The 15,795-nt window shown below is 56.5% G+C and overlaps 1 protein-coding gene and 1 pseudogene across 1 annotated transcript; one reads left to right on the top strand and one right to left on the bottom strand.

Annotated features, from left to right (window-relative positions):
* Positions 1-390: 390 nt before the first annotated feature.
* Positions 391-3,067, bottom strand: LOC131560225 (olfactory receptor 14A16-like). Its single transcript, XM_058808891.1, has 3 exons — positions 2,225-3,067; positions 1,304-1,314; positions 391-466 (listed from the first exon to the last, which is right to left on the bottom strand). The coding sequence occupies exons 1-3, from the start codon at positions 3,065-3,067 to the stop codon at positions 391-393; spliced, it is 930 nt and encodes a 309-aa protein (XP_058664874.1).
* A 7,830-nt stretch (positions 3,068-10,897) lies between these two features.
* LOC131559698 (serine/threonine-protein kinase pim-1-like) lies at positions 10,898-13,344 on the top strand (annotated as a pseudogene).
* Positions 13,345-15,795: the final 2,451 nt, after the last annotated feature.

Below are 15,795 nucleotides of genomic sequence, written 5' to 3'. Positions count from 1 at the left end.
ACTAAGTCAAGTTGTCCTCAGGACAAGTCCTGAGCTGGTGGACGGGCACAGGGAGCACAACAGCCCCTGTAATCCAGGAGGAAGCAGCTGGGGACCTGCTGAGCCACTCAGATGCTCACAGGTGTCTCTGGGAGCAGATGGAATCCATCCCAGGGGGATGAGGGAGCTGATGGATGAGCTCCCCAGGCTGCTCTCCGTCATTTACCATCAGTGCTGGCTCAGCAGGGAGGTCCCAGAGAACTGGAGGTGCCAATGTGAGCCCATCCCCAAGAAGGGCTGGAAGGAGGCCTGAGCAACTCCAGGCCTGTCAGCCTGACCTGGGTGCCCGGCAAGGTTATGGAACAGATCACCTTGAGTGCCATCCCAGGGCACCCACAGGATGGCCGAGGGTCAGAGCCAGCCAGCGTGGATTTCAATATCTGCACTGATGATCTGCATGAAGGGCCTGAGTCCAGCATCAGCAAGTCTGCAGATGACACCAAGCTGGGTGTGAGTGTGGATTTGCTGGAGGGTAGGAGGGTTCTGCACAGGGCCCTGAACACGCTGGATCCAGGGCCCAAATACAACAAGGTGAGGTTTAACAAGTCCAAGTGCCGGGTCCTGCACTTTGGCCACAACAACCCCTGCAGCACTACAGGCTGGGGACAGAGTGGCTGGACAGCAGCCAGGCAGAAAGGAACCTTCAGGGAGTGATGGACAGCAGGCTGGACAGGAGCCAGCAGTGTGCCCGGGTGACCAAGAAGGCCAATGGCTGCTGGCCTGGATCAGGAATGGTGTGGCCAGCAGGAGCAGGGCAGTGATTCTTCCCCTGTGCTCAGCACTGGTAAGGCCACACCTCGATTAGGAAGGACATGGAGGGGCTGGAGCATGTCAAGAGAAGGGCACCAAGGCTGGTGAGGGGTCTGGAGCACAAGTCCTGTGAGGAGTGACTGAGGGAGCTGGGGTTGTTTATCCTGGAGGAGACTCAGGGAGACAAGGTGGTGTCAGGGAACAGGTTGTACTTGATGATCTCCAAGGTCTTTTCCAACCTTGCTTCTTCTGGCACACTCTGAAACCACCCTTGGAGCAGTGGCAACAGCATCTGCAGTGAGACAGGAAACTCCCAGCTGATGGGAACAAACTTTCTGGCAGACTGCAGAGGCCAGGACAAAGCTGAGTGGTTTCCCTGGTGTCCCCCAGCCCTTGCTGGCCCCAGGGGCTGATGGCATTTGTGCTCCCTCAGGTTCATGTCCCCACACCAACAGCATGGGGGTGCTATCCCTGCTGTGTGCAATGCAAACAGGGGTTCCTGATCCAGTGCTACCGTGTCTGTGCCTGCAAGGATGGGGCAGCTGTGTGAGCTGGGAGAGAGGCCAGGGCTGCAGAGGGGGGGTGTTGTTGGCAGCTCCATCAGGACGCTCTGGGACACTGCCCTGAGCTGTGCAGCGCACTGGGGATGGATCAGCCCCTGCTCTGCTGCTCCTTCCCGTCTGCCCCAGGGCCCTTGCAGAGCCCCAGCCATACTGTTTGCCCCCAGCCTGCCCATCGCCAGCCTGGGGCTGCTCACGGGGCTTTTCTGTGCTGAGCATTGGCCTGGCCGTGTTCTTGAGAGAGCCTGGGCAAGGAGCCTGGAGCCCCAGGGCCTGGCCTGAGGTGTCAGTGCTGCCCCAGCAGTGCCCATGGCCTGTCCCTGCTGCAGCCCCGGCACTGCCACCCCCATGACTGTGCCCAGCCCTGAGAGCACTCAGGCCCTGCAGCAACACCAGGGCCACCAGGGCAGCAGGGCAGGGCCATGGCAGCAGCACTGGCAACAGCAAGTGCTGCTGCTGCTGGGCACAGCTGCTGTGCCAGCACTGATCTGCCCCCAGCTCTGCACACAGACATTGCTGCTGCAGCTCCAGAGAAGGAACAAAAGGGGGATCGCCTGTGAAAAGTCTGCTTGGAAGTCCTTAAGGTCATTTAAACCCACCAGGAGCATCGCTCCTCATTGACACAGTCTGTGGGTAACAGTGAAGGTGTGGAGGAACAAAATGAGATATGTCAGGATAAATGGCTTTTGTTTAGGGACAATATTATAAAAGTAAAGCAAAGAAACCAACAGGAAGTATCAAAGATGACTTCTATAAAAAGTAATTTACAGAATTTGGCAACCAGTTTAATCCTTCTGAAAGCATCCAGTCATCAGTCTCCACAGTGCAGTCTTGAGCTCCTGGTTCCTCAGGCTGTAGATGAGGGGGTTCAGGGCTGGAGGCACCACCGAGTACAGAACTGACAGGGCCAGATCCAGGGATGGGGAGGAGATGGATGGGGGCTTCAGGTAGGTAAAAATGCAAGTGCTGACAAACAGGGAGACCACAGCCAGGTGAGGGAGGCAGGTGGAAAAGGCTTTGTGCCGTCCCTGCTCAGAGGGGATCCTCAGCACAGCCCTGAAGATCTGCACATAGGAGAAAACCATGAACACAAAACAACCGAACAACAGAAGAGCACTAACCACAATGACACCAAGTTTCCTGAGGGTAGAGTGTGAGCAGGAGAGCTTGAGGATTTGTGGGATTTCACAGAAGAACTGGCCCAGGGCATTGCCATGGCACAGGGGCAGTGAAAATGTATTGGCTGTGTGCATGAGAGCATTGAGAAAGCCACTGGCCCAGGCAGCTGCTGCCATGTGGGCACAAGCTCTGCTGCCCAGGAGGGTCCCGTACTGCAGGGGTTTGCAGATGGACACGTAGCGGTCGTAGCACATGACAGTCAGGAGGGAAACCTCTGCTGAAATGAAAAAGGCAAACAGAAACACCTGAGCAGCACATCCTGAGTAGGAGATGTTGCTGGTGTCCCAGAGGGAATTGTGCATGGCTTTGGGGACAGTGGTGCAGATGGAGCCCAGGTCGCTGAGGGCCAGGTTGAGCAGGAAGAAGAACATGGGTGTGTGCAGGTGGTGGCCGCAGGCTATGGCGCTGATGATGAGGCCGTTGCCCAGGAGGGCAGCCAGGGAGATGCCCAGCAAGAGGCAGAAGTGCAGGAGCTGCAGCTGCCGCGTGTGTGCGAATGCCAGCAGGAGGAAGTGCCTGATGGAGCTGCTGTTGGACATTCTCTGTGTCTGTAAATTTCAACCTACAGAAGCAGGAAAGACAGGGAAATGGAGGGGAGATTTCTCTCAGAAAAATCAAAGCCCTTTCTCTTAGACCCTTTCCTGACACTAAACACCTTCCTCTGTCCATGTCTCAGAGATCTTCCTTCACCTTTTTTACTGGAGCCCTGGTTGCTGCTGGCCAATATTTTGTGAGGAGCTGGACCTTGACCTGCAGGACACCTGGGAGTGAGCCCTGACCCCCAGTCAGTGCAGGGGAATAGTGAGGGCCGGGGACAGTCCAGGTATTGGGGACTTGGATAAAGAAGGTTCAGCTAAGGCAGAGGAGCTTCCGGGGTGAAGGGGTGGGGGATAACAGAAGGTAGAACGAGAGATTCTGCTGCACCTATGGAGAACAGATTGTCCAGCAAGGCAGGAGGGTTTTCTGAGGCTTAGTGCAGACTGAGGGGAGCTGCTCTGTCCAGGTGACCTTTTCCAGCTGCCCTGCACTTGCACCTTTCTGAAATCCACTCCTGTGTTACCCTGGACAGCCGGGATACACAGCTGAGAGCAGAGGGATCCCTGGCACACAAAGTGGCTGCTGCCTTTCCCAGAGTCAGGAGAGTGGGCTCATTGCCAGCCTCCCAGGCTGCCCTGCCCAGAGCTGCCCGGGCACAGGGAGCTGGGACACCCCATTGCTGTGCTCAGCGTGCACAGGAGGAGCCCAAGGGCTGGGCCTGGCCCTGCAGCTGGAACTGCCATTGCAGAGAGCCCCTCAGCAATGCCAGCAGCACCTGGGCAAGGCCAAGAGAGAGAGGCAGCCGGGCCTGAGGAAAAGCCTTTCCCTGCCCAGCCCTGCGCAGCCCGTGCCAGGCAGCAGTAGGGCAGGACTGTGGCCCTCAGGCCCTGGACAGCAGGGAATGGGCACATGGCCGCAGAGATGCCCTTCATCTCTGGGGCTGCTCTGCCGGCCCAGGAGGGACTGAGGGCCCTGAGCCCCCGGGCTGAGGGCTGTGCTGGCTGCGAGGGGACACACGAACTGTGCTGCTCAGGGCAGTGTCTGCCCTGCAGGTCAGGCCTAGCAGGTGGCACATCTGCCCTGCAGCAGGGCTTCCCTCAGCACTGCCTCCCTCCCTGCCTGCCCACGGCTCTGCTGCTGGAGCTGTCCCAGCCAGAGCTGCTCCTGTGGCCCCGGGCTCCTTCCCTGCCAGAGCTGCCAGAGCCCAGCCCAGCCCCTGGGCCGGCCCTGCCCTGCAGCTGCTGGGCCCTGCAGGGATTAAAGAACAGCTCCTCCAGCCTGGGCACCATGGAAAGGTGCATGGATCTGGAGGCTGGGCAGGTGCAGGCAATTGCTGAGGTTCCCAGGAATCCTCAGTGTGATGGTTTAAGAGCCTCAGCCCCTGCTCTGCCCTGGACAGTTGAGTTTCCATTGCCACCAAGCTGAGCCAGGGAAAAGTGGGAGCACAGATCCAGGAAAGCAGAGACCCACGCAGGAAACTCCTGCCCTGAATGAGCTCATGACAAGTCCACTTTAGAAATGAGCTGGGCATGAGCTGAAGCTCTAAGCAGCCCTGGCTGCAGCCCCAGCTTCATCCCCTGCAGCTGTCCCTGGCAGCAGGAGCCGTCTTGCCCTGTCCCTCTGACGGTGCCCAGGGCAGCCCCGCTCTGCAGCACATCCACCTCCTCCTCCTCCTCCTCTGCTGACAGAGAAACTGGGAGAGTTCTCATGACACATCCCCCAGGCTGTGGGGTGTGCTGGCGCCAGGAGATCCCTCCAGGATCACAGGAGACATTGCCCTGCACCCACACACTCACCATGCCCAGGGCTGTGAAGATTTTTCCCCAGGTGAAGTCTCAGCTCAATGTCTTCCCAATCCTGATTTCCTTCAGCCTGTCTCTGCCTGGCTCCTGTCCCCTCAGTGCCTGCAGGCAGAGCCCTCAGCCCTGCTGGACTGGGAGAGGAGCTTGTCCTGGGAAGAGCTGCTCCTTTAAAGCTCAGCAGCACAGACACAGCACAAGGACCTTAATGAGCCTCCTGGGGCTTTGCTGTTGTTTACATCAGACTCAGTCCCTGAGAGGTCTTCAACAACTTCTCAAGAAATCAAAATTAAATTTAAACTCCAAATTTTCTTGAAGTTTTAATGGGTCCCACAGAGGGACATGACTGAGAAAGTGTCCCCAGGTTCCAGTCAGAGCAGAACATTGGAGGCAGTGATGACAGCTGGGGATAAACAAGGCCAAGATGTCTCTGGTGCTGAGCACACCTGGATGTGTTTGAGGAATGCAAAGGGCCAAGGCCTGAGCCCCAGCCCCTGGCCAGGCAGATCCTGTCCCTCCCTTCTTGCTCAGGGCTCTTCCTGGGATGGGCACTGGCATGTGGGGATGTGCAATGGCAAGGGCAGGAGCATGGGGTGGGCCCTGCCAGGCTGCTGAGCAGGGACAAGGAGGCAATGAGGCCTCAACCCTGCAAGGGTCACTTGTCTCCTGCTCCTGCCTCAGATCCAGGCCCAGCAGCCATGGCCAAAGTGCTGCCCAAGTTGGCTCTGGCAGGGCTGTCTTGCAGCTGCTGCCCATCCCTGTGCCCTGTGCAGCCCAGGCTGTCCCACGGTGTTCCTGCCCTGCGCCTCTGTCCCTGCAGGCTGTCAGCATCCCCCGGCTGCCCCACCTGGCTGGCCCCTTCCTTTGCTGACAGCTCTGCCTCCTGCCTGCCTCTGCCTGCCCACAAAAAGCCTGGGGCTAACATAGACTCCTTCTGGTGAATGTGTTGTGCCATAGCCCTGCTCTGGGAGGGAAATTCCTTTCTCTTTGTTCCTAATCTGGGCTTTCCAGCCAGACGTGTCTGTTCTTGCAGCTTTTGTCTGAAAGCAAACTTTGGATATTTGGGAAATTTTGGAGATGGAATTCCATTTCAGCCATGGGTGCCTGGACCAGAATGACAGTTCTTCTCTACAGGAAGGAAAGGGCAGAGCCCCAGTATTTCAAAGGCTGATTAGAGGCAGCCCCAAGGAGGCCAAGGCCAGCCAGACCTGTTTGTCTTGGCTACCTTTGTCTAGGAGCAATCCTTGGATGGAGGGAATTTGGGAGGCCAAATCCCAGTTTTGTCCATGGCCACCTGGATGAGAAGGACAGTTCTTTTCCATAGGAAGGGAAGTACAGAGCCCCAGTGTTTCACAGGTAGGTGAGTGCTGGCCCTTAGGAAGCCAAGGGAACCTAGACAGTCCTGACAGCTTTTGTCTGAGAGCTGTCCTTGGATATAGGGAATTTTGGAGGCAGATTCCCAATTTTGGTTTTGGACACCTAGACTTGAAAGATGCTTTTTCCATGGAAAGAAAAGCTTGGCCCCCCAGTGTTTTGAAGGCAGATGAGAGGTGGCCCCCAAAATGCTCAAGCCATCATGAGCTATCTGTTCTGGCAGGTTACATGTGGGACAATCTTTGGACTTAATCAAATATGGAGGTAAAATCCCAATTTCAGCCATAAACCCTTGGATAAGGAGAGTTCTTTCCCACAAGAAGGAAAGCACAGAACTCCAGGGCTAGATGAGAAGCAACTCTCAACATGACAAGGTCAGCTGGACCAATCAAGCCAAGCCAATCAGAATTTTTCCATTTTCTTGGATCCCTGGGGCCCTGCAGCATCACAATGTCCACTTGGTTCCATGAGACCCTGTAGTATCACAACAGATCTTTGTTTCCATAAGGGCCAGCAATACCACAATGGTCTCCTTCGCTGTTCAGTGGCACAATGGCCCCTTGCTTCCATGAGGCCTTGCAGTGTCAAAATGCTTTCCTTGGTTTCATGGAACAGCGCAATGGCACAATGGCCCCTTGGTTCCTTAGGGCTACCCACGATCACAGTGGACCCTTGGTTCCTGAGGGTGTGGCTGTGTCACACTGGCTCCTTGCTGCCATGAGGCTCTGCAGTGTCACAAAGAGCTCCTTGGTTCCACAAGGCCCTGCAGAGCCCCTTGATTCAACAAGGCCTCAAAGTGCCATAATGGTCTCCAGGATTCCATGAGGCCCCACAGTGTCACCAGGGCACCTTGCCTCCATGAAGCCCTGATGTACGGAATGGCCCATTGATTCCATTGGGCTCCTCACTGTTACATGAGTTCCTAGTTCCACGAGCCCTGTAGTGTCACAATGGTTTCCTTGGTTTCACAGAGTCAGAATGTCCCCATGGTGTCATGGAGCCCCACTATGATCCCCTTGATTCCATAATGCCCTGCTGTGCTACAATGAGCCCTTGGTTAAATGAGGCTCTGCAGTGTCACAATGGCCGCCCTTGGTTCCAGTGAGTCCTGAAGTGTCATAATGGTCTCCATGGTTCCATGAGGCCCCAGAAAGTCACAATGGACTTTTGACTCCATAAGTTTCTATGCTGTAAAAAACAGTCTCCTTGGTTCCACAGTGTCATAATGGATCCTTTTTTCCATTAGGTGCCTGGCCTCCCAAAGCCTCTCAGAGACCTTCTTCCCCCAAGGTCCCCAACAGCCCTTCATGGCCCCTCAGAGAATCTCATGGCCCCTAAAAACTCCTCCTGGCCCCTCAGGACCCCTCACAATTCCATCACAGCCCCTCACAGCCCCTCATGGCCCCTCACAGCCCCAGGCCTGGGGCTCCTCCCAAAGGAGAAGGGGTCGGGCCCTGATTGTTCTCCATTCATTTCAGTCCCTTCACAGCAACGAGTGCAGAAAGGCTGAAATGGAGCCTTTCCCCAGCGTTTCCCTCGGGGTTAACTGCGGGCTGAAGCTCTGTGCTGGCCCCGGCCCCAGAGCCACCATCCCTGCAGCCGCCAGGCCTTTGCTGTCCCCCCGTGTCCATTCCCTGTCCCCGAGTCCCGCCCGGCTCTGGCAGCAGCAGCAGCCGCAGCACAGGGGGCGCCGGCCCGGCCCAGCCGGGGCTCCCGGCCAGGAGCAGCAGCAGCGCCGGCCCCTTCCCGCCTGCTCCTGCCTCGGCTGCCAAGGGCTTTTTCCAGCTCAATTCTGGAGCAGACCAACCAGCACCCACACACAGCCCAGACTGCTCAGGGCCCGACTGTGCTGCCCCGAGCCAGCCCTCAGAGGAAGAAAGGATCAGGTTCCAGCACTGTTTTCAGCACTGTTTTACTCACCCTGAGCTGATGGCAGGAGGCTGCTGCTGCCTTTGCCTTGTGAATTGGAGATCCTGGCTGCTCTTGCCACTATTCTGCTTGCCACTTTAAATTTATCTGTAAAACTGCAATTGCCTTTTTTGATCAGCTCTACTCTGAGCACTTTCATGATGATGAATGTGGGAATCCTTAAAATCAGAGGGTTTTGGGAAACCTGCAAAAGGCGGGCCTCAGAGACAGCAGAACTGTGATTAGAGCTAAGCGGTAGCCATAAGATTTGTTAGCAGAAAAGTTATATTAGAAGTAGAAAGTAAGGACAAATAGAACAATGGTTGGTGTATTAACGCTTGTCTAGAATAAATCCCTAAGCCACAGAGATATTAGGAAGTTCTAAGCTTAATAATGGAGATCTGTGCATTGTGTTTAAAGGCTCACAAGCAGATATTGTATACAAAACAAGCAACCATTGTTTTAACCAAAGGAACCTGTGCTTACAGTGGTTGGATAGAACTACTGTCAATATGCTTTTTCTTTTTGTGATTGGTCAAAAAACTTTTCAACTAAGTTGTAACATTAAGTTCTTTGTCTGCTGCCAAGGACACGAGGTGCTGGCATCTTCCCATTGTCATAACCATGCAATGAGACTGATGCTGGAAAATAAACAGCTCGATACACGTTCCTCAGCAGTCTCCTCCTGTTGGTGATTTGTACATAGCCCGCGGCCAGCAATAGCTGAAGTCAGGCTTTTGGTCCCAGGCATCAGGATTAGCAGATCTTGAAATGCTCACAAATCCCTGAGCACAAAGTCAAGGAGAATTAAAGCCACACAGGCAACATTTGCAGTGCTCAAACACAGCCCTGTTGCCACTGCTGAAATAGAATCAACTGACAGAGGCCATCACAGAAATTGCCTCTTGAGAGTCAAATCAAATGAAAAAATCCACCAGGAGAAAGAGAACACAGAACCTCTTGACTCTCTCCATCGCTTCTTCCAAGCAGCAGCAGCAAATGGAGATGTGCAGAGGTATTTCCAGCTGCTGCTGATCCCAGCTGGAGCCCAGCCTGCTGCCCAGTCCCAGTGGGAAGCTGAGCCCAGCCCGGGGAGCTCCCGCAGTGTCGGGAGCTCAGCGCACACGGGCCCAGGCCCACAGCCCCGGGCACGGCCGCCCATTGCGGGGCAGTGGCGCAGACGGAATGTCCTACGGCCCAAACCTCCTGCTCCTGCCACACAGCACCAGCGCTCTCCCCCTCCTCCTCCTCTCCCAGCACAGCACAAATTCCAGCTGGGAGGAGGCTGCCCCAGAGAGGGCTCAGGCTCCTTCTTCAGCCTCAGCCTCCCTGCACAGGAACAGAGCTCAGGGTTCCCATTTCATGCGGAATCTGGGATGAAAATGGACTTGTTAGGAAGGACAAAAGCAGAGGAAATGGATTGGAAATTATTAGGAAAAATGATCCTTTGTACAGGCAAAGCTCACTAAGTCATTCCCTGCATTTCTCCTTTTCAGATTCTTTCAGTCATCTCCTGAGAGATCCAGCTTTTTCTGGTGCCTTTCATGAACCGACTGTACTCTTGATTTATATCAAAGCATGAGATGTAGAAACATCTGAACTGAACACTGAAACAAATTCTGTCAGCCCATTTTCATCTTCTACATCACTTTCAAGATGTCCATGGGGGTGTTGGAATGATTATCCCACAGCTCTCCATTTCTGGCTGCAGGCTCTGGAGATTCTTTCTCTGCATTCAGTCAGGCTTGCACTCCCTAACAATTCCTGATAGCCCCTCATGTTTTCTTTGGGTAGAATAGTAACAATGAAAACCTTACCAATGGCACAAATGCCCAGCCCACAATGAAAAAAAAAAGAAAAAGCTGTGAAGTTCTTCAAACATTTGTCCTGCTTTGCTGCAAGAGTTGTGCTGCATACATGGTGCGGAAAGCCAAAGGCAGCTGCAGTTGGTGGCACATCTTGTGACAGAAGCGTACCTCATTCTCCAGGAAAGGTTCTTAGAAAGAGCAAACAGGACTGTGGACAAGATTCTGGAAGAACTGAAACAGATTTTAGGAAATGAAATGAAAACAGAAAGAAACAATCTGAGATGTTTAACTCTATTTGTAGTAGTGCTCCCCTTAGCACTACTTCTCCATCCTATTAATTCCAAATGGATCTCACCTCTAAGATCCATGACTTGGCATGTTTTAGACACTAAAATACCATGAGCTATGCACAGTTTGCCTTTCCCTGGTTTTTTTTTGTTTTTTGTTTTTTTGGTTTTTGTTTTTTGTTTTTTTATGGAAAGCAATGCTGTTCAGGTAAATGCAGTGCATGGGTCAGGTAAAAATTTTGAATTCAGTGAACGGGCTCCAATAATGTTTGACCCTCAGCAGGGAAAATGCACAGCAGTGACCGAGGGGATTCCTGTGCCACTGTGCAGGAGTCCAGACTCTGGGTCTTGGCTGAACACAGCAAAGTTCCCATGTTTGGACAGGCTCAGGGGCGGCCCCCAGGGAGTGCGGGCTCAGCGCAGGAGCAAGCAGGCTACGGACAAACAGACACGGGGACAAACGGCCCCAGGGCTTCAGTTGCAACGGCAGCAGCAGCAGCAGCATCGGCAGGGAAAGCAGCAAAAACAGCAAAAAAAAACGAAAGAAGCGCCTTTGTCGACTCCCTCACGCTTCTCCTCTCCCTCTCCCACAGTCCCGCACCCTCTCCCACTCTCCCTTTCCTGGTGTCCCCTCCTCTCCCAGTCTCTCTCTCCCCATGCCTGGCTGGGCCATACCCCCGGCCCACCCCTGACCCCGGGCAGGGCTGCCCGGTGCCCAGCCCCGGCCGCCCCTCCGTGGTCTCGCCTCGGGCCAGCTCTGGCCGTGCCTGCGGTGGCGCTGCTGGGCGGGCATCAGTGCCTGGTGCTGGGGCGGCATCGCCTTCCTTTGCCTCCGCCTGGCCTGAGCCCAGCCCCGAACCCGGCCCCGGCTCCTCCCGGGGCCCGCGGAGCACACACGCGGCGCCGCCGCTCCCGCCGCCTCCGCTGCCGCTTCCCCGGCCCAAGCTCCGCCGCTCGGCAGCGCGGTCGCCGGCCCCGAGCCTCCCGTGCCGCGTTCCCGGGAGCGAACGCCTGGGCATGGCCGGCCCGGGGCGGGTGAGGGGCGCTCGGGGGCCGTTGCTGGCCCCGGGCCGAGCGCTGACAGCCGCGTCCCGCCCGCAGGGAAGACGCAGCAGGGCCTGAAGGAGCAGGACAGGCTGGGCTTGCTGCTGGGGCGCGGCGGCTTCGGCAGCGTCTTCGCGGCCACGCAGCTCTCGGAGGGCGCCCCGGTGAGCGGTGGCCAGCGGCGGGTGCAGGCGGAGGAGGCGGAGGGAGGATGGGGCTGAGCAGGGCGGGCGGTGAGCTCACCCCGCTACTGCCCTTGGCTTGCAGGTGGCCATCAAAAGGGTGCCACAGAACCGCGTACGGCACTGGGGCGAGCTGGTGAGTGAGCGGGACCAGCAGCAGAAGCCGGGGCTGCCGGCCGGGGATGAGCCGAGATCCGGCAGGGTGGAAGCTGCCAGGACACCCCGGGGAGAGCGGGCGTGGGGCCAGCGCAGGGCGCAGAGCATCCCGGGCTGGATGAGGGCTCCCCGAGCCCCGGCACAGCATCAGCCCCACTGACGGCATCGTGCTCCTCCCGCAGCCCGACGGCACCAGCGCACCCCTGGAGATTGTGCTGCTGGCCAAGGTGTCCACTGGCTTCCCTGGTGTGGTCCAGCTGCTGGAGTGGCTTGAGATCCCCAACAACATCGTGATGGTGCTGGAGCACCCAGAGCGCTCTCAGGACCTGCAGCATTTCATTCGGGCACGGCGGTTCCTGCCCGAGGAGGTGGCGCGGGAGCTGTTCCGCCAGGTGCTGGAGGCCGTGTGGCACTGCACCAGCTGCGGGGTCCTGCACCGCGACATCAAACCAGAGAACATCCTGCTTGACCTGGACACCAGCCAGGCAAAATTGATCGACTTTGGCTGTGGCATCTACCTGCAAGACACAGCCTACACTCACTTTGCAGGTGAGCCCATGCAGGGGTGTGCTCCCTGTCCCGGCATCTCATGGCCCAATATCTCACAGCCCAAGCTGGGTGTGGCAGTGGGGATTCCCCCTTTTGCTGCCCTTCATGGCACTGAGATTTCAGCTGAGTGCTTTTGAGCAGGGCTGAGTGGGGAGCCATCTTCCAGCTGTGGTGGCAGCCTTTGCCCACCACTGTGCCCAGAACTGGGGCTGGGGCAGGCAGCCCAACAAAAACACCCGTTGGTGGGGGTAGCAGAGAGGCAGGGGCAGAACATGTGCCCCAGCCGGTTTTGTGTGCAGGTGAGAAAGGGCTTGGACTGCTTCACTCACCTGGTTTGTTTTGGGTTCATAATGTTTTTTGCTGCAATGCAGATAGGGAGGATGAAGGCATGGTTTTTCCCAGCACTGAGTGGGTTCCTCCTTGTCATGGTCAGGCCTTGCCATGGTTTCCACTTTCCTCTTCCATCACCAGTGGCTTCTTTCCCAACCCCAAGTCTTTACACAAGTCCCAGGTGCTGGTGAGAGGGCAGTGGGTCACCCTGTGTGCCACTGGGGCAGCCCCCACATGCCCTGAGATGCTGGGGCCAGGCTCTGGGAGCAGCAGCATCCCCCTGATGAACTCCATCTGTATTCCATAGGAACACGGTCATACAGCCCCCCAGAATGGAGCCACTTTGGCCGGTACTATGGCAAGCCAGCTACCATCTGGTCCCTGGGCATCCTGCTGCACCAGATGCTCTGCGGGGAGCACCCTTTCAGGAGGGGCCAGAACATCAGCTGGGACCATCAGCTCTCATGGCCACAAGGGCTCTCTCAAGGTGGATCCTCATCTCTGGGCACGGGGGGAATCCCAGTGCTGGGAGACAGCAGTGGGCTCGTGAGCATCCTGCACTGGCAGCTGCTGAGGAGGTGGCACATGTCCTGCTCTCCTCCAAAACAGGGAGTTGATGGGAAAGTTCAGGCCGAGCTTTGAGCACATCCAGCATGGCCTGGGCATGGGAATAGTGGGACAAAGCCAACAGGAGCCTTCTCCAACTGCCCAGTGGTTTCTGGTTTCTCTGCCCAGAGTGCCAAGATCTGATCAGGCAGTGTTTATCCATGCTGGACTTGGAAAGGCCCTCATTAGAGGATCTATTCTGTCATCTTTGGATGCAGGATATTTATCTGCCGTAGAAGAAGGGAGAGAGCCACAGGCACACTGTGATGCAGGGCCCTGGCAATTTACAGGTGCACACATGTCTTGGTGATAACGAGCAAAGGAACCCAGACTTTTTTGTCCTGCCTGTGCCACTGCCCAGGGCTCATCAGATGGGAACACACAGCCCTTGTGCTGGAGCTGAGCTGCTCTGCCCAGCACTGGTGGCTGCCATCTGAGCTGGTTTTGCTTGTCCTGGTTCCCTGACAGCTGGGGCCCTGGGCAGAGCCCTGAGAGCCTGATCTGCCCCCAGGGAAGGAGAAGCAGCCCCTGGAGAAGCTGTACCAGGTGGGGCTGCTGCTGCTGGGGACAGTGAGTATGACATCAAGGATGACAACCTCTTCCTGGACCTGGCCACTGGCCAGCTGAAGATGATGGACTTGGGTTCTGGCACCTTCTTCAAAGCCAGGCTCCACAGGGAATTTGTAGATGAGTCCACACACAGGGGGATGCTCCCAGATTTGGGCATTGCACAGCCCGGTTGGGAACCAAAGGTTTCCCCTTTGCTGGGGTGGATGCAGCAGATCCTTCAGTCGGCTGCCCAGCTGCTTTTGGCAGGGCTGGGAGGATGGGCTGGGGTGGGTACGAAATGGGAGTGGGCTCCTGGCCCTGCCAACAGCCCCCAGCACCCCCCATGCCCCGGGCTGGGGCTGGGGCAGCCAGCCCGACACAAAAAACCCCCATGGTGGGAGCAGAGGTGGGACTCCAGAACCTGTGCACAGCTGCTTTGCTGTGCAGGCAAGGAAGGGCTTGGGCTGCTCCACTGCCCTTGTTTGCTTTGGGATCACCGTGATTTTGGGGGGCAGTGCAGGGGGGAAGGGAGAAAGTGTGGGCTTCCCTTACCTGTGGGTGGGTTTTTCCCTGGCATGCAGGGGTTGGGCCTTCCTCAAGGCCCTGGCAGAGATAAGAGTTTTTACCTTTCTTCTTGTTTCCCCTTTTTGTCTGTAATCTATTTTCAATAATTCGTTCATTTGTTTTTGTAGGGGAATCATTCTAAGTGGGCTCCAGCCTTGATCAGGAAGTGCTTGGGAGCAGCTGTGGTGTGGATGGGCTGTGCCCTTAGAAGGCTGAGGCCATGGTTTGGGACCAGCTTTTCTTCCAGCGGGGGATGGTGTGAGGTGGGTCCCCGTTTGCTTGACATGGTGGGATCAGAGCTTTTGGGAGCTGGCAGCGAGCACAGGAGCATCCTGCTCTGGCCAGCTGCTGAGGAGGTGGATGTGCCCTGGCTGGCTGCAGGCTGGGCACATGTCCTGCCCTCCTGCTCTGTGCCAAAGGAAGAAGGCATGGGCAGCTCTGGGCACCGCTCTGAGCACAGCCAGCATGGCCTGGGCACCACGGGCAGCTGGGACAAGGGCACAGGAGCCTTCAGCTGACGGGCGGTTTCTGCTTTCTGTGCTTGCAGCCAGGCTCTTCAGGTGCTGAGGCTGCTCTGGGCTCTGCCAGGGCTCTGCTGGAGCTCAGCACCAGGCCAGCCAAAGAAGAAATCGTGTGACCTGCATCACAGACTTGCTTGAGCATTTTGGCACAGCACAGCTCAAGTGTGCAGAGTGTACACCTCCAAGGTAAAACATGACACCCCCCAAAAAATAAACTTGTTCAATAACTTCTGAAATGAATCTGGGATGACCCCAAATGACATTTTTCAGCTTGCTGAAGCTGTAGCTCAGCCCTTCTTTGAACTGTTCTCTACCTCCCAGCTGCCTTTTACTTCCCAACTGCTCCCTCTTTTCCTGCAGTGAGTTCCCAGCCCATTGCAGTCTCCATCACACTGTTGCCTTCCTTGATGCCCCTCACCCCAAGGAAGGCTGAGCCCCAGGCTTAGGGACTCATCCTGTCACTGGCTGAGGAGCAGTAATGTCTCAGAGGTCCAGTGGGATTTTAGTGTCATTCAGAGCCACTCTCCAGCCCTCAGCTCTCCTCACTGCTGAGCTCCCACTCCTTTTTCCTCATCCTTGCAGCAGGATGAGCTTTGTGAATCCCCTTGAGCCTCCCCACTCTTCCCAGCCCATGTACTCCCCTCAGTTAGGCTGAAGCTGAAGCTTCTCAGTCTCCTGTGGCACACCAGTCCAGTTCCCTGTGCGGGGAGCCCCAGTCCCAGAGCACAGCACACAACAGTGCAGTCCAGGCTGGAGCAGCTGCCCTGCAGCCCTGGCTTGGCTATTTGTGGCAAGGAAATGCTCCCTGTTCCCAGCTGTCCCTGCAGGATGGCCCCAGGGCAGAGCCCAGCCAGGTTCCCACTGCAGCCCCTGGAGCTTGGGGCAGACAGTGCTCCCAGAGCTGAGGTTCCTGGGCAGCACCCGGAGCTGTGCCTTGTACTCTGTGGCCGTGTGTCACAGTGCAGGCTGGCTCATGCTGTGTGAATGTACCAGCCCTGGTTTACTGCCAGGGGCCTCGCCCAGTCACATCTCTCCCAGGGCTGCAGCATTTTA

The sequence above is a fragment of the Ammospiza caudacuta genome, chromosome 7, assembly GCF_027887145.1.
Source record: "Ammospiza caudacuta isolate bAmmCau1 chromosome 7, bAmmCau1.pri, whole genome shotgun sequence".
Taxonomy (NCBI): Eukaryota; Metazoa; Chordata; class Aves; order Passeriformes; family Passerellidae; genus Ammospiza; species Ammospiza caudacuta.
Note: the sequence above shows the minus strand (reverse complement) of the source record. Positions and strands in the feature narration are given on the sequence as shown.

Excerpts from the sequence above, each read along its gene's own strand:
- LOC131560225 (XM_058808891.1), bottom strand. The coding sequence starts at position 3,067 with ATGTCCAACAGCAGCTCCATCAGGCACTTCCTCCTGCTGGCATTCGCA.